Raw genomic sequence first — 18287 nt, forward strand, 5'->3', positions numbered from 1 at the left:
AAAATTCTATTAAAACTTTAAAAAACAATAATAATACCTCACAAATCATTCTCAAAAACTGAGAAAGAAAGCACTCTACCAGAGTCCTTTTATGAGATAAATATAGAGAACATAAACCAGGGAAAGATAAAGCACAGAAAAACTACAGAGCAACATCGTTAATTGTCAGAAAAAAACAAACATCTGCTACAGGAGTGAAGGAAAGCCTTTATTACACTTCTCGTGAGAGAAGCGGGCACATCACACTCTCGTGGCACGTGGGCGCTAGTTCAGTGGTTCAATCAACTTTTAAATAGTAAGATCCATATTCCACCCACCAGGGCTAGGACTGGTCTCCCTGAACTGCCCATACCATGTTCCTCCATATTCTGTTAACTCCTCACATTTAAGGGGTACCATGTTCAAAAAACGATGGCTATCTCCGCCCTCGGGGTGTGTCAGCTAATATTCAATAAGCTTACTAAGCAAGGGCAGTGCAGAAAAAGCCTTTGCCCTGTCGAGGTACGTCCTTGACCCTAACGGATTGCAACCTGCAGCTTTCAGGGCCTTTTCTCTCCTTTTTTTCTTTTTTAGGCAATTGGGGTTAAGTGACTTGCCCAGGGTCACACAGCTAGTAAGTGGCAAATGTTTGGTCTGAGGCCACATTTGAACTCAGGGACTCCTGACGTCAGGGCCTGTGCTCTATCCACTGCACCACCCAGCTGCCCCCAGGACCCTTTCTTAAGGAACTAGTTGTTTGTGGAATGTTTGGGGCACTTTCTGATGGGTTGAGGGACTATCCACAAGATGTTAGAAGTCCTCAGAATCCTCTTGTTCTGTTGTGGAAGCCTCACTTCTAATCCTTTCTCATATTAATGAATATTGATTAAAAAATTTTAAGTCAAATCCTACCAAACAGACTACAGCATTCCTCCAACAATTCATTCATTATGACCAAGTAGGATTTATATCAGGGAAGCAAGGAGGGTTCAACATTAGGAAAACAATAATAAAAAAAAACCTCAATAAATGCAGAGAAAGTCTCTGACCAAGTACAGTATTCATCAGTACAGGCACAGAAGGACCTTTAAAAAAAACCCATACAAAATATCTATCTAAAACCAAAAGCAAGTATAATAAACTTTCCCAATAAATGCAGGAGTTAAGCAAGGATGCTTACTCTCCCCACTATTACATAATTCTAGAAAATGTTAACCACAGAAATAGAACAAGAGAAAGAACATGAAAGGCATAAAGACAGGTAAGCAGAAAATAAAACTCTCCCTGTATGCGGATGACATGATTTACCTAGAAAATTCCAGAGGATAAGCAAAGATGGTCTCAAAGTCTCAAAGTAACTGAGACAATTACTAGCTTCAACAAAGTTTCTGACTACAAAATACACCTCCCCCCCCATCAACAGCATTTCTATAAAATGAAAAAACCAAAGAGGCAATAATGGAAAAGGAAATTCTAGTCCAAATATAGCTACAAAATGCATATAAAGTATTTGGGAATATAAAATACCTGTATAGATTAAATGACAGAGTGCCTTAGAGAAATAAAAAACAACTTAAATAGCTGGAGGAATTTTTGGTGCTCATGGCTGGGCAAGGCCATAGAATAAAATGACAATACTAACAAAGTTAATTTAGTTTTAATGTTATAAAAATAAAATTATCAAAGGTATACTTTATATTTTTATTTTTTTTATTTTTAAGAGTATACTTTATAGAACTTGAAAAATAAAATGTATTTGGAAAAATAAAACACCTAAAAATATCAAGGGAAATAATGAAAAAGAGTTGGAATCAAAGAGGACCAGTATTTCCAGACTTCAAGTTATATCACAGAAAAAGCAGCCATCAAAACCATTTGGTACTGGTTAAAAAACAGAGAAGTAGATCAAAAGAACTAAAAGAGACCAAACAAGAAAGAATCAGGAACAATGGAACTCAATAACCCAGAGCTCAACAAATTGGAAAATGGGGCCATTACGCAATACAGTGGATACAGCATCTGGCCCTGGAGGCAGGAAGACCTGAGTTCAAATCCAGTCTCACTTACTAGCTATGTGACCCTGGGCAAGTCACTTAACCCCAAATGCCTTAAAAAAATAAAAAAGCAAAAGTGCTTCAATATTGGTATTAACTTTTCTTTATTACTAGGGTCATGGGAGGTATAGGAGAAGTGGATAGCGCATATATTAGTAAATAATTAGAATTTTTTATTAATTTATTTTGATTTATCAACAATCACCTCCATAAGCTTTTGAGTTTTAAATTTTTCTCCGCCTTCCTCCCTAAGATGGCATGGCGCGCAATCTGATATATGCTATACGTATACATTTCTATTAAACATTTTCACATTAGTCATGTTTTAAGGACCAATAACAGGAACCACAAGAAAGAGAAAACAAAACAAAAGAAAAAAAATATAGCAAATAGCATGCTTTGATCTGAATTCAAACTCCATAGTTCTTTCTTTGGATGCGGATCACATTTTCCATCATGAGACCTTTGGAGATGTCTTAGACCCTTGCATTGCTGAGAAGGGTTAAGTCTATCAATATTAGTCATCGCGCGATGTGGCTGTCACTGTGTACAATGCTCTCCTGGTTCTGCTCCCTTCACTCAGCATTAGACCATACAAGTCTTTCCAGGTTTTTCTGAAGTCTGCCTGCTCATCATTTCTTATAGCACAACAGTATTCCATTACATTCATATACCACAATTTGTTCAGCCATTTCCCAACTGATGGGCACCCTCTCCAATAATTAGAATTTTTAAAGGGCATAAATACATTTTTGAAAAGTAGTGACTGCTGTGGGATAGGGAATTTAAAAGCTGAAGCTGGAATTACATTAGGCCTTAAACTGTAAAGCAAGGGTTCCTAAGAGAAGAAAAAAAGAACATTTTGATTAGGGAGAACAGAATAGGCTTCAGGAATGAAAAAGTGGATGAGGACATCAGCAGAAGCAACCTGATGGGAAGAGTTTTCCTCTTGGGGAGTGAAAGGCAGATCAAAAAGGCCTCTGAAAGGCTTGGGAGTGCAAGCTGCATTTGATCTGGGTCTATAACACTAAGTCTTTACCAACTTGTAAGCAACAGCGTTGTGATTTCCTCTTCGGGAAGGGTGGCAATTAAGAGTCAGACCAGTTAGAAGCTACACATAGTGTGATGAAGACATGGTGCAAGGATTAGTATTATAAAAAAATATTTTTAAGTATCATCAAAAGAAGTAATATTTGTAAAACTGCTTAGCACAGTGCGTGACACAGAGGCAATATATAAATGCTTATTCCCTTCCCAGTGGCAATGAGAAAGGAGTAATACTATCAAAGAATAATCAAAAGGAAATAGTGACTAAATATCAGGATGACGTGGCAAAAATAAAAATAAAGATTTGAAGCTTGGAGTAACAATAATTTGATATCAGCTTGGAAAGTCTCTAATAAGAGTACACCAGGTATCAGTACTTGTCCCCTGTGATGCTTAACGTTTTTATAAATGACCTGGATAGAGGCATAATAGAAATATGCTTACCACATGAACAGATAACACAAACCTGAGTGGGTGATTGGATGATGACAGAGTCAGTATCCAAAAGGATGCTGACAAGCTAGAGCACTGGACTGAATCTAGTAAGATGAAACTTACTAAGGATAAATGTCAAGCTTTGCATCTGGGTACAAAAAAACCAAAACAAACAAACAAAACACACCAAAATAATCCCCACCAATTTCACAAATATAAGATGCAGATGGTACGGAGAAGCAGTAGTTCTGAAAAGGATCTGTGTTTCTTTTTTATTTTTAAATAATGGACTATAAGCTCAATATAAAGCAGCAATGGGTAGCCAAAAAAAGCTAATGAGGTCTTGAGCAGCATTGAGAGCTTCCAGGACTAAGGTGTTAGTCCTTCTCTATGCTGTCCTGGTCTGACCACATCTAGAGTACTGTGTTCAGTTTTGGTCTCCTCATTTTTGGGAGAACACTGATAATCAAGAGGTCATACAGAGGAGGATGACCAGGATATTTAGCCTGGAAAAGAGTAGACTAGGGGTGGGCAAGGCCACAGCAGCTGTCTTCAGAAGGGCTGCTGTCATATGGATGAGGGATTACACTTGTTCTGTTTGTCCTCAAAGGGCAAAACTAAGAGCTGTGGATAAAAGCTGCAAAGATGCCAATTAAAATTAGATACTAGGAAAAAATTCTAACAATTAGAGCTGTCTGAAAGTGGACTCAATGGCTGAAGAAGTGGTAGGTAGGCAATCCTGGGAGATCTTCAAGCAAGCTGGCCAACAACCTCTCATCAGAGATTTTGTAGTGGGGATTCTTTCCGTGTATGAGTTGGATTAGAATTCAGGGGTAGGGAACCTGTGGTTTCTAGATGGTCCCTGAGGTTCTTCCTAATGTTAAAATTCTGTGACTCCCCCAAACCCCATCCTTAATCAATCAACAAATGTGCATTAATCATTTACTGTGGTTCATGAACTGGGGGACAGAAAGAAAAAAGTTCCACACTTTGATTCCCAGGACCTCACACTCTAATGGAGAAGAAAACATGTCAACACAAGCGGAAGCAGAACACATAAAATGAATATGGGCTGTTTTGTTGTTTGTCAGCTGGGAGGCCTGAGTAGCTTCCTAAGTCCTAAAGGCACCTACGAATCTGAGGAGGCCCGGATATAAGGCAGCCAGCATGGCTGTAATTCGGAGTTTGAGGAGGAGGGTGAAGTATAAGAAGCAAGCAAAGGGAGAAAAGGACAATGTCAAACAAAAAGGTCAACCATCACTCCTCAAACTTCCCTATTTCTGTCCCATGAACAACTATCCACTATCTTTCACTTAACTCCCCATATCTGGCTCACAAGTACTGGGTCTATTCTCTCTCCTCAATGCAGTAACTTCCTAATGAGTCTTGAATTCAGTCTCTCCTCTCTCCAATCCACCCTCCACACAACTGCCAAACTGATATTCCTAAAGCACAAATATGACTAAATAACTCCTATGCTCAAGAAACTTCAAACGTTTCTCACTGACTTTAGAATAAAATATAAACTCCCAAGTGTGGCATTTAAATCCCTTCACAGTCTGATTCCAGTCTATCTTTCTAGGTTATTACACATCATTCCTTCTCATACTTTCAACCAAACTGTACTTGCTCCCAGTATACAACACTGTACCTCCTTTGTACACATTCAGGAGATAACTATTATCTTTTTCTCCTCTTACCTCCCTCCCACCCCTGGCAAAATCATGTAATGCTCCATGCCTCAGTTCCCTCATCTGTAAAATGAGGATAATAAGAGCAACTATTGCACAAGGTTATGAGAATTAAATGAGACAAAATATGTAAAGCACTTTGCAAAACCTTAAAGCGCCATATAAATTCTAGCTATTATTCAAAGCTCAGCCTGATCCGTTCCCCTCACTGTTTTTAGGGATTTCCCACCTCCCATCCTTTGTGAATTTTACACATATTCTTTATTTACTTATCTGTGATCACATCACAACCCCCTAGTAGAATATAAACACTTTGAGGACAGGAACTGTCTTTTGTCTTTGTATCGGCTAGTATTCTTGTGGTAAACTTTCTTGGATGTGAATTGTCTGTCATATGAACAGCTAAGCTAACCTATTTATTCAACAGTAGCTAATACTGCACTCTGATATGAAAAGAATCTACTAAACTAACAAGGAATTTGGCGTAAAGGACCATAAAGGGAAATAACCCCTCCCCTCAAAATGGACAAATTCAGTAAGTAAATATTTGACAAACGTAAAAAAACTTCTTAACATTAAAGAAGGATTAGTTATCACTTTCCTTCCAAACTTGCCAACTCTTGTTGGTACCACCATCCACCATCCTCCTAGTCACACAAGCTTCCAATTATAGGCGTCATTCTCAACTCCTCACCCTTACCCACTCATATCCAATCGGCCACCACCAAGTTCTGTCGATAGATCTTTGCTACATTTACCTAACAATCTACTTTTACAAGGTCTCTCTCCAGGTACATGCCGGCCCAATCACCTCATCTCTGGACGATTGCTGGTTGGCCTCCCTCTCTTCCTCACTCTGGTCCATCCAGCTGCCAAAACAACTTTCCTAAAGTGAAGGTGTGACTACATCACCCCCTTCTAAATAAACTCTCATGGCTCTAGGATCAAATATTAAATTCTATTTGGCTTTAAAAGCCCATAATAACCTGTACTCAACCTAACCTACCTTTCCAGTTTCCTTATATTTTACTCCCCCCTCCCACACCCCACTCCCTACTCTATGATCCAGTGACATTGACCTCCCTTTCTGTTGCTCAAACAAACAAACAAAAAAAGACACTACATTCCAACATTCCACTCCCCAACTCCAGGCATTTTCGCTGGCTGTCTCTCGATGCCAGGGATGCTCTCCTTGCCCCCTCCCGTCTCTCCTGGCTTCCTTCAAGACTCAGCTCAAATGTCACCTTCTCCAAGAAGTGGCCTTTCCTACTTTTTCCCTCTGGGATTACTTCCCATTTACACTTCATATATCTTATTCGAACATAAGTTGTTTACAACACTGTTGTCTCCTCCATTCGAAAGGGAACTCCTTGAGGGCGTGGATATGTTTTTGAATTTCTATGTATCCCAGCAGTACTTAAACAAAGTGTCTAGCACACAATAAGCACATAACACGTACTTGACTGATTCTCCTTCTTCACTCTCGGCTCCTCAAATTCTTACAATCTGGTTTCAGACCCAACCATCCACATAACACCAATCTCAGGGCATCAATGACTGATCAACCACAAAGCATTTAAGTGCCTGCCGTGTGTCAGGCACCTGGTCTTTTTGCAGGCCTTATCCTTCTTGACCCCTCTGCTGTTTTGGGCGCCGTTGACCACCGAATCATTGCGAGAAACTTTTCTCCCTTGGCTACTGTGACAATGCTGTCTCTGGGCTCTCCTCTCAATCATCATCCACCTCCCATTCTCTAAGTGCAGGCGTCCTCCAGGGCTCTGTCCTGGGCACTCTTCTCTCTACGTGATCTCTCAGTGATTTCATCAGTTCCCGTGATCTGGCTTCCAAATCTATTTATTTAGCCCTAACTCCTCTCCTGAGCTCTAGCACCACATCACATCTCTACCTGGATATCCCATCAACATCACAAATTCAGAATTTCTGAAATGGAATTATCTCTTCCCCTACACGCCCCCTAAAACTTCCCTTCTCTTGAGGGCACCATCAAGTTCAGCCATCAATACATTCTTCCTTGACTTTTCCCTCTGTCTCAATTCCTACAGCCAATCAATTGTGAAGTCTACTCCATTCCATTTTCACATCTGTTCTCTTCTCTCCACCTCTGGGCTACTACCTACAATTTCTAATTAGTCATCCCAACCCAGTCTGGTCCCTCTCCAATCCATTCTGCTCCCTAAATAATATTCCTAAGACAGAGGTCTATCCTGTCACCCTCTTGCTCAATAACCTTCAGTATTTCCTTACTATCTCTAAAAACAAAATACTAACTTCTCAGTTAAGGCCTTCCAAAATCTTGTTCTTACCGATCTTGTTCTAGTCTTATTTAATATTATTGCCCTTTGCAAATTCTACTGTCCAGTTAACTGGACATGCCATTTACTGCCCCTCCATTTCTGCCTTCCCACCTGGTCCCCCTTATCCCTGGAATGGCCTTTCCCCTTACTTTTGCCTCTTAGAATTATTTAAGCCCCAAGTCTAGGTGTCACTTCCTACATGGAAGCTCTTTCTGATACCACTGATTGTTAATGTCCTTTTTTGCCTCGATTTATCTTGCATATAGAATCTGTGAACTCGCTGAATTCCTTCAGTAAAGGGAGCTTAAGAAATGGCTGCTGAGTTGATTTAAATTGTTAGCAAACAGGGTTAAGTGACTCACCCAGGGTCACAGAACTAGTACATGTTTGAGACTGGTTTTGAACTCAGGATGATCAGTCTTTAGGCCCAGTGGTCTATCCACTGTACCATGGCTAGCTGCCAATAAGAAACAGCAACTCGATAGTTTGTTATTGTGGAGTCCTTTTGTATGCTATTCAACACTCAGTTTCTCTTATTCAGTAAAATTTCTAAAAATGAAAGCATTTTTCAAAAATTTCACTGTAGCTGTATGCTATACTACACACACCAACATGAGAGTATGTCATATTCTCACCATATTTGGTGAGTATATGGGGAGAAACATAGTTCCTTCAGGAAATGCCCATAAAGGACCTCCTTCGGAGGCTCTCTCCAAAATGTGTCATTATTTTCCAATTAGAAAAAGGAAATATCTCAACTAAAAATTCTCTCATATATTTTGGTAAATAAAAATAACCACTAATCCTATAGCTTCTCCCCTCATCCATATTAACAGGAGGTCCAGGGTTTTTTTTTTAATAATAGTGACCTATTACTATTCTAAAATATCAAAGGGAAAGTTTCTTGCTACCACCTCCTGCTAGACAAGTGAATTTCTCTAGTCTTATGAAACAAGCCAGGCTATAACACATGTCTAGCAAAATAAAAAGGATTCCTTACACTGAACATACAGCTTTCTTGCCCACAATTGTGATAGGTGTTGAAGGAGATACAAAGATAAGTACCAATCTACTTAAGCAGAGATCAGAGCAGTTTTTAACCTTCCACACATTTCCCTCCTTACACTACACAGTACAACCATATAGGTCTGTCCTGTCCTGTCTACTGGTTGCTCCTCATATACAATGTTCCCTCTTCCGCTCTGGTGCCTTTGCAATTGCTCTTTTAGCCATTCCCCAACGGAAGGGCATCTACTCTGTTTCTGGTTCTTAGCTACCACAAAGTGTCACTACACAGTATATGGGATCTTTTCGTCTGCACCTCCTTGGGCTAAACATCAAGCAGAAGGCTTTGTGGGTCAAAGGATAAAGACATTTTAGAAAAGAAACTTTTAAAGCTATTTGCTAGAGTTTATGTGGGAGACCTAGGCTTCTTTATTACCATTTACAACATTATAATTTGGCATAATTCCAAATTGCTCCAGATCCTGGTGACCCTCATAACATTCTCCTTTCTTCTTCTGTGAATTCAGTTCCTGGCTCAGAGGAGCTCTCTCATCATTTCTTGTATTCATACACTAGGGAACCTCCGCATTCATGACAGCCCCTTAAACTCCCTAACTTTCTAGTTCCTCAACCTACTCATTTCCCCTGACCTACTACTTTACCTCAGCTATTCAGAGATTATGACCTTGCCTTCATCCACAAAATGTTCTACTTCCATGTGCAAGAACTCTGAAATTCCCTTTTCTGATCATAACCTTGTATCAATCCATCTTTCCCTCTGCCTTATGATCCCTAATCTGCTCTTACTTCTCACCAATGGCCTGCCCTCAGTTTTGACTCAGGTCATCACCCCTGCACCAGCTACAACTCTTTTCTTTATCTTGACCCTTCAGTGAATTAGTTCAACTCTATCCTATACTTCACAATCACTGCTTTCCAAAAACAAACCTGGATTATTCCCAACAACCTCCTTCTTTGATCCTATTAATATGCTGCTTAATGGAGCTAGAGAAGGTCATGAAACCATGATTACTGGGTCCATAACACATTTATGGCTCATAATCAGTGTAGCAAGGAAATCCTTCTACTCCTCCATGATTTACTATTCCAAACCATGTCAAATCTCCCAAAACACCCCCTTCCCCTCTCAGCTGAGGACTTCATACTTCACTGAAAAAACTGAGGTCACATGAAAAGAGCTCTTTCCACCTCACTCAAACATCTTCTCCATCCCCTCCTTGAGCCCAATCTCATGTGGGTTTCCTGGGCCCTCTCCTCCTTCTATACTATTTCACTTGGTGAGCTCATCAACTCTACTTTATCCAGCCTCAATTTCTCTTCCTAACTACCAGATTTGCATCTCCAACTCCCTATTAGACATCTCAAAGTGGATGTGTCCTGTAGACAATCTAAATTCAACATGTCCAAAACTGAAATAATTTTCCCTCTCAAACCTTTTCCCTTTCCAAAATTCCCTATTACTGTCTAGGGTACCACCATCCTCAAAGTCATCCAGGACTGAAACCTAGGTGTCATCTTTAATCTCTCACTTTGTCTCAGCCATCCTATTTAATCTGTTGCCAAGGCCTGATGATTTTACCTTCTTAACATCTCTCCCATAAGCTCCCTTCTCTCCTCCAACCACGATATATGGTGATTGATGCATGGTGTAAATGTTTTGATTTTCCTTTTCTTTTCAAAGGGGGGTGGGAGGTGGGTGGGGTAGGTATTATTCTTAAAAAGAGTCACTGAAGAATTTTTTTTTAAATGCATAGAATAAAAGGAAGTTTAGAAGGAAATGAGCAGAATAGCTTTGAAAGTAACATGTTAAATTTATTATGTACTTAAAATGAAAATAACATACAATAATCTGCTCTACTATGTATGGAGAAACTAATTTTGTTTAATGTTAAATTAAAAATATATATAATCTGTGCATAAATATAGCATATCATATATAAATTGTCAAATAAAAGGAGGTCTCTGAGGCAACTAGGTGGTACAGTGGACAGAGTAACTGACTTCAGGAAGACCTGAATTCAAATCCCACCTAAGACACTTATTAGCTGGGTGACCCTAGGCAAAGTCACTTCAACCGTGTCTGACTCAGTATCCTCATCTATATAGGGAAAATGAAGATGATAGATGATAAGTGCACCAACCCCACCTGGGTAGTTGTGAGGATAAAATAAGTGAATATTTGTAAATCATTTTGCAAACTTTAAAGTGCTATATAAATATAAAAGTAGTATTAGTAGTACTATATCCTAGGGATCTGTGCTGGGACCCAAGCTTCTAAACATCTTTTATTAATATCTGGACAAAGGCCTAGGTGGTATAGCTAACCTGTGGGATGACAAAATCAGGACCTAAAAAAAGATCACCAGGCTAATTATTGTTGTTCAGTCATTTTAGCCTTGTCCAACTCTTTGCGACCCCATTTGGGATTTTCTTGACAAAGATACTGGAGTGGTTTGCAATTTCCTTCTCGAGCTCATTCTGCAGATGAGGAAACTAAGGCAAACAGGGTTAAGTGACTTGCCCAAGGTCTTACAGCTAGCAAGTAAGTATCTGAGGCCAAATCTGAACTCAGGCCTTCCTGGTTCTAGGACCAGTGCTCTATCCACTGTACTACCTAGTTGGCTAGAACCCGAGGCTAAACTTAGTAAGATGTAACTGAGAAGAATCAAACTTACACAGGTCCAAAAAAATCACCTTCACAATTATGGGGAGGAGAAGAGTAGACAGATAGTAGTTTGTCTGAAAAAGATCTAAGGATCTCAGTGAACTGTCAGTTCCACATAAGTCAACACTGTGAAATAGCAGTTTTAAAAGAAAATCTAATGTGATCTGAGACAGTATTGAGGACTAGGGAGGCAATAATCCTTTTGCACTCTGCCCTGAATAAAGCCTGCTCCCTTCCAAATGTGAAATTCCATGATTCTTCATTTTTCTAGTCTAACCTCATTTTACAGCTGATGAAACTGGGGGTCCAAGTCGTGAAGTGACTTGCCCCAAAGTCCCAGAAGAGCTGGGTTATATATAAGCAAGATCTAAAGAAAAGTTCACTAACAATTAGAGCAATCCACACATGCAATGGACCAACTTCCTCAGAAACTGGTGCATTATCTATCTCTAAAGGTTAATCAACTCTGTTTTGGTCAAGGTAGGACTAAGATGACTCTGGGGTCCACTCCAATTCTAAGATTCTCAGGATATCCAGAGTATGACCACTCCCATTTTAACTGGCCAGGAGAAGGAGTTAAGAGCACTAAGCTTGGGTTCCAGGACCCTGGCACTATCATGTATTTACCCCTGTGACTCCACCCTGCCTTAATTTTCCCACCTATAAAATGAGGGATTTTTCCCTCTGTTGTAAATATTTGCTTGGGGGGGGGGGGAAACGGGACACTTTCAAAAATAGATCAATAAAACAAAGATGTCAAGATCCCTTCTTAGCTCTAAATCCTATGACCTATCTAGGACAGAAGTTCCAACCCAGGCCTTTTGACAAGACTCTTGCTCTTGTAAAGTTCACTGATTCTTCTTCCCAAAATATTTACCTCATCTGACAAACATCATGCCAGGCTTCTCCAGAACTCACAGGCACTAGTCACTTAAATCTTTCTGGACCCCAGTATCCTCCTATGTCAAATGGGATAACAAGACTTCTTTGACTACCTACAATTCATTAGGGTGTGAGGAAAGACTTACACTTTAATGTGAGTTTGCATACATTTCCTAAGCAACAGCTATATTCCAATTATAAAAAATCACTCCTGTACAGAGATCACGAGCAGAAAGAGCTTTTTCCAAACAAGCCTCATTTTCATGAGAAAAGGGAAGCTCAGAACTTACAATGGACTCAGAACAGGGATAAAGTACTACCTCTGACACTTACCAGCTGTTTGACCCTGGAGAAATCACTTAACCTAGGTGAGCCTCAGTTTCTTCATCTGCACTACGGGAATAATACCTAGAGCCAACTCCTTTCCAGAGCTGCAGAGTTCAAATTACAATGTGTATAAAGATCTGTATAAAGGCAGATATTACTATTTGACAATTATGGAAAGAACACTCACTGTATGTGGATATAGATTCTACATGGATTTTACTTTTAAGTGTTTCAAAACCACAGACAGTTAACAGGGAATTAAATAACAAATGATGGTTTTACAGCTCTCGTTCCACAAAGGAAGGGCAAACCCAGCCCTTAAAATAAGAAAAGCATTTAGTAAAGGTAAGTAGTCTTCTCAACTATTTTTAGCCTACTGACCCTGAAGGCCAACAAGTACAAACAAGGAGCAGATTTACTACTATCTGCTCTCCTTCCCCTTCTTTCCCCCATGAAGCAACATTAGAGGTTTTGAAATAATCGTTTTCAGTGAGTCGGTCAATAAACATTTATTAAGCACCCACTATATGCCAGGGATTGTGCTAAGCAGAAGCTACTAAATGAAAGTCCGATAGACTTTTCTACTGTACGTTCATTTTCACTTCCATTTTCTTGAAGATTTTGACTCTTTATGGCAAAAGCACCTGTCCACAGCCTTAGATTATAACAGACACTCTGGCATATTTGGTATTTTAGTATAAGAACATAAAAAGAAGTGCAAAAAAATTTTTTAAGGAAAAAATTACTAGAGATTAATAGGCTGAGAAAATTCAGATTTCTGTAACTAAGATAAAAACACGCCATCTCAATTTCGTAACTTAAGGATAATCTGAAAATCGAATATGTCACCATATTCAGTCAACTTTGCCAGGATTGTAATGATGTCAAATTCGTTTTCCAATTGCTTAAAATTTGCCTCATCTTCAGGTTATCCTTGAATAATACATACACACCTACAATTTTTACATAAAAACCCTACAACTAACTTACTCATTTCTGTCAAGAGCACCACCTTTCTTTCGCATGCTAGGTGTCACCCCTACCGGTTCACTGTCTTCTGATCCCCCACCCCACCTCTCTATCCAATGGGTGGTCAAGGCTGGTCAATTCTACCTCCTGGAGGTCTCCCCCTACCATAAGCACCCTAGTCCCACAGGTACCGGAGTCCTGCAATAGCGTCCTAATCGGTCTCTCTGCAGGCAAACTCCGGCCCCGGCCCCTAAAGCAAGCTCTGCCGCCCAAGCTCCGCGGCCCCCTCCCCACCGCTCCCGGACCGAGCTGGGAGTTCCGTGTTGCCAGCGGAGCCGAGGTCGGGCACACATCCCGCCAGCCCTGCCCATGATGTCTCGCGTCCCCGGGCCCCGAGCCCTGAACTCCGACCCCCGCGCCCCGCACCCCCCCCCCGCAAAGGAATGCGTGGCTCACAGGTCGGCTTGGCTGCCTGTGTCCTCAGCCCAGCACACAGTAGGCACTTAATGCGTGCCGGCTGACAGGTGGCCTGGGCCCCAGACGCGAAAGAGGAGCTGGATGACAGTGGAGCCGCCCCCTGGCCAGGCCCCCTCGCCTCGGGGTTTCCCCTCCACTGCGCCGGCCGGGGGACCCCGCCCCAGCCCCTGCCGCCCGGCCCAGCCTCCCGCTGGACTTTGCCCCCCAGCCTCGGGACCTTGCCAAGGTCGCCGCCGGCTGCACCCCCCCCCCCCGGCTCGGGTCCGAGGAGGGAGGGGAAGCTCCCACACGCGCCCCCCTTCCGCCGGCCGCCTCGGGGCTCGGGTCACGGGGGGTCGCCCCCGCCCATCTCTGGCCCGCAGGCGGCGCCTCCTCGATCCCTGGGGTCCCACCCCGCCCCCTCTCCGACTCACCGGGCCTCGCGTCGCCCCCGCTGCCGGCCGCCTCACAACCACAACAAAGCTCTGCCCAAAATGGCGGCCGAAGCGCGCGGGCCCGCGGCGGGGGCGCGCTCCGGGGGCGGGACTAGGAGGCTCCTCCCCCAACTGCCGCGCTCGGCCCAACGTCTCTTCCCGCCCCTCCCCCCGCCGCCCGTTGGTTCCGCCTCAGGCCCCCACGCTCCGAGCCCCACCTGGCGGCGCGCGACGGCTGGAGCGTCCTGAGTCCTCTCTGTTCCTCCGGGCCAGGCTCCGAGTCCGTGTCCGTATCTGTGTCCGTGTCCGCGCAGGGACAGAGAACGCCGCGGCAGCTCTTCCTGCGCCCGCCTCGCTCCGGATGACTCCGCCCCCTGCAGCCGCCACCACCGCCTCCTCGCGCTGCGTGAGGGCCGGGGCTCGCGCGTTTGTGCGCGGGGTGAGGGCTGGGGGAGGAGCAGACAGAACGAGAAAGCCTATCGGCGCCAACTCTGCGCATGCGTTTGCACCACTGCACATGCGCTCTCCGCATACTGTCTTCCGCCTCCAGTGCCTGCTTCCGCGGCGTTCTCTAAACGCTGCCCCGCTGAGCGCGCCGCGCTGCCTTTCGGGACTTGTGGTTCGGAGTCGCGCATGCGCATAGACTAGTCGGAAAATGGGGAAGGTGCTTCGTTCACACTGGTCTGAGGATTGGGGTGGTTCCATTTCTCCCAGACTGTTAGAATGTAAGCTCCTTGAAGGCAGAGTTGTGATCCTGAATCCTGGGTGCTGAGCCGGGTCACAAGCCCACTGAATCTTTTCCGGATTGCCCTGACTCCGCCCCTCATTCAAGTTCCGCCCTCGGGAACAGCAACCAGAAGAACCCTGGAGCCCAAAACGTTCCCGGAAGCGACCCCGGGAACCACGAGGCACGGGCCGTGTTCCCACCCGCGCTGCTTTCTCCTGAGCGCCGGAACCGGAAGCGGCTCGCCCCGCTTGCTGGCGGCCACCGCCACCATGCTCCGCCTTCTCCGTGCCTGCTGTCGGGCGCCTTCCCAGGTAAGCGCCCGTGTCGCTCTGGTCCCCTGCCCACCCATGCCTCGCTGGTTCCTGCAGTGACCCCCGCCGGGGGAGGACCGAGTCTGGCCCTGGGGACTTGGGGAAAAGCCTCCTTCCCATGCCTAGATGGGGGACCCTGGGTGCGGAATCATGCATACGAGGCCAGGTCCCGCCGGTTGGGCTGAACTGCTCAAAAATTCCAGGTTACGGAGCTGGCGGAGGGAAAGAAAGGCCGGCCCCGCGGCCTCTCCCTCCGAGGGTCAGCCCCGGGTGCGAACTACGCTGGTCACCAGCCGCCGGGACGGGGGAGGGGGGCACCCCTCCTCCTTAGTAATAGCATTTACATACGCCTTAAGGTTTGCTAAGCCCTGTACAGATAGAACAACTCTAGCAGATAGGCGCTGTTATTGTGCCCATTTTACAGATAAAGAAGTTGAGGCAAACCTATTAAGTGACCTGCCCACGGTCATACAGCTAGGAAGTGTCTAAGACAGGATTTGAACTCAGGTCTTCCTAACTCCAGGCCCAGGGCCCTGAGCCTGGTAAGGAGCTGCGGGGTCTCGGGTACCTGTGGCAGAAGTAATTGCCTCCTTGTGGGCAGGCTGCTTAATGTCAGGGCTGATCCCCTCGAGAGTCGTCACCTAGGCCTCCTGCTTGCACTCGTGGAGATCTGAAGAAGGGGCTGGTAGGCTAAGTATTTTGTTTGGTTAATCTTCCTTAATTCTCTTGCAGATCCTGAAGACTTCTCCATCTGTGGTACGGGTTTCTAGGAGGCAGAATGTCCCCCCTTTTTCTCTGAAACCTTGGCTCCTCCCGTCCAGGCCAGGGTCTGAGGATGGGGGTAAAGAATATCACACGTCTTCCTGCTGCTTCAAGAAGAAGGTCCCAGTGGTCTCCACAAGGCTACCACCCACTCTGACCTACCTGCCTGACACCCCAAAGCCAGCCCTCTATGTTGCTTTGACTGGATTGGTCCCCTTTGTGGCCCCACCCCTGATCATGATGATGACCAAGACCTATATACCAGTACTGGCATTTACTCAGATGGCTTATGGAGCCAGCTTCCTGTCTTTCCTGGGAGGGGTCAGGTGGGGGTTCACTCTGCCAGAGGACAGTCCAGCCAAGCCGGATATCAGGAATTTAGTCTGCAGTGGGGCCCCACTGGTGTTTTCCTGGTATGCCTTCCTTATTTCTGAGGGACTCACTGAAGCCATCGTCCTGGTGATCATGGGCTTTGGGGTGGCATTACACAATGAAGTCTTCCTCCTGCCCCATTATCCTAACTGGTTCAAAGCCTTGAGAATAGTAGTGACTCTCGTGGCATTTTTTTCATTTGTAGCCACTTTGATAATCAAAGATTTTTATCCAGAAACTGGCCCTAAGCAGCCTGGTCATACTGAGTGAAGCTCACTCTCCTGGCCCGTTGTGAGCAGGCAGGCTATTAAGATCCTCCTTCTTGTTTTCTCTTTGTAATTCCTGCATCTGGTGACTGTCCTGCTCTGGAAATCTTGTCCTTTCATTAGTTGCCTGAGGCTGTGGCCCACAGTACTGGCAAGTTTGTCTGTAGGCTGGTGCTCACAAGTTTCTTTCTGCTGTTTATAAGTAAATTGTAAAGAGTTTTTAAAAGATCAAATAAAGACCACAAAGCATCTTTTGGCTAGGTTGTTTTGGCTCCTTGGAGGGAACACCTGGTTACTTGTTAGCATTTGAGACCTGTGTTTCCATAGGATGCTCTTGGGAATTGACCTTTGGCATTTGTTCTGCCTGGTCATTTAAGCTGGGTTCTTGATCTGAACTTCTTCCACATGGAATTCCTTTCTGCCACAAGGCAGAAGCATTGATCTCTTTGTGGAAGGCCACACATCATCAAAGAGACCCTGATTGCCAGTGGGGAAAGCTACAAAACCTGAAGACTACCGGCCTGGGGCTCTCTTAGTGAAAGCAAAGGATCTTGATTTGGTTCTCAAGTAATGGCACTTCTTGGGGGGGAAGGGAAGGAAGAATTGAGTGTGTATGGAATACTTCACTATGGAGTGATGCATTTAGTTTTATTGTTTTGGTGGAAATATGTATAAACTTTGGTTCCCTTCAAATTCCAGAAATTCTTGTGGAGGTGCTGATTGTAAGATCTGAGGTCTGTCCATTTTCTAACAGAAACCCCAGACCAACAGCCTTATTGAGACATATAAAGGACAGACAAGGGTCCTTGATGAGGTACCCTTTTCATCTAATGGCTTCCTTCTGACCCCCTTCCCACAGTGAACCAGAGGAATCGTCAGAGCTCCTAAGCCTTCCAGGAGGGATGATGGAGCAGGTAGCTGGGCAAAGCCTGGCATAAGACAGCTTTCTTGAGTTGGGTAGTTTATTAAGCAAATGGCATTGAAAAATTTGGGGACAAAAATTTTTTGACTTGTTCTGATATGCCATACTTTTTAAAAAAATAGATTTCCCAAGGGGCAGCTAGGTGGCGCAGTGGATAGAGCACCGGCCCATAAGTCAGGAGTACCCGAGTTCAAATGTGGCCTCAGACCAAACACTTGACACATACTAGATGTATGACCCTGGGCAAGTCACTTAACCCCAACTGGCTTAAAAAAAAAGTTTCCCTTTAGCCACAGCTAAGGAAATCTAGTGGCGAGCTGCTCCAAGCAAAGTCGTACTGTGTCCCAGAATCGGCTACAGAATTTACATAAAGGAGGAAACATAATAGCATACACTCATTCCATCAGTATCTTGTTTTAATTAGAAGGCACCATTATTCCTTAGGCCTTTGCCTTGAGATGTGGCTGCCAGGCCAAACCCTAGTGGCCCCCCTGGCTCCCATCACATGTTTGTGTCTCTGAGGATTCCACAGCCCTTCTGTCTTCTCCCTTTAGGAGAAGCTATCCAAGGGCTTTCCTGTGTGGGTGAAGTATATGAGAAGGAAGAATTAAGACAAGATGACCCCAGTGGGATCATGTTTTGCAAAC

At 44.1% G+C, this 18287-nt stretch overlaps 2 protein-coding genes across 5 annotated transcripts in view; one reads left to right on the forward strand and one right to left on the reverse strand.

Moving 5' to 3' along the window:
• Window positions 1-14591, reverse strand: part of GPBP1L1 (GC-rich promoter binding protein 1 like 1) — an 80918-nt gene extending 66327 nt beyond the window's left edge. For 3 of the 4 annotated variants that reach the window (XM_020987602.2, XM_078156610.1, XM_020987598.2), the window contains exon 1: window positions 14499-14591. The gene's annotated coding sequence lies outside the window, so the exon portion shown is untranslated. Of the gene's footprint in view, window positions 1-14280; window positions 14384-14498 lie in introns of those variants that run through there. The other variant, XM_020987600.2, reaches the window with a different exon arrangement.
• Window positions 14592-15184: 593 nt separating this feature from the next.
• TMEM69 (transmembrane protein 69) lies at window positions 15185-16969 on the forward strand. The gene is made up of 2 exons (XM_020987603.2): window positions 15185-15318; window positions 16051-16969. The coding sequence occupies exons 1-2, from the start codon at window positions 15277-15279 to the stop codon at window positions 16720-16722; spliced, it is 714 nt and encodes a 237-aa protein (XP_020843262.1). The 5' UTR covers window positions 15185-15276; the 3' UTR covers window positions 16723-16969.
• Window positions 16970-18287: the final 1318 nt, after the last annotated feature.

This window comes from Phascolarctos cinereus, unplaced genomic scaffold (assembly GCF_003287225.1).
Source record: "Phascolarctos cinereus isolate Bilbo 61053 unplaced genomic scaffold, phaCin_HiC Scaffold_5;HRSCAF=322, whole genome shotgun sequence".
Lineage (NCBI taxonomy): Eukaryota > Metazoa > Chordata > Mammalia > Diprotodontia > Phascolarctidae > Phascolarctos > Phascolarctos cinereus.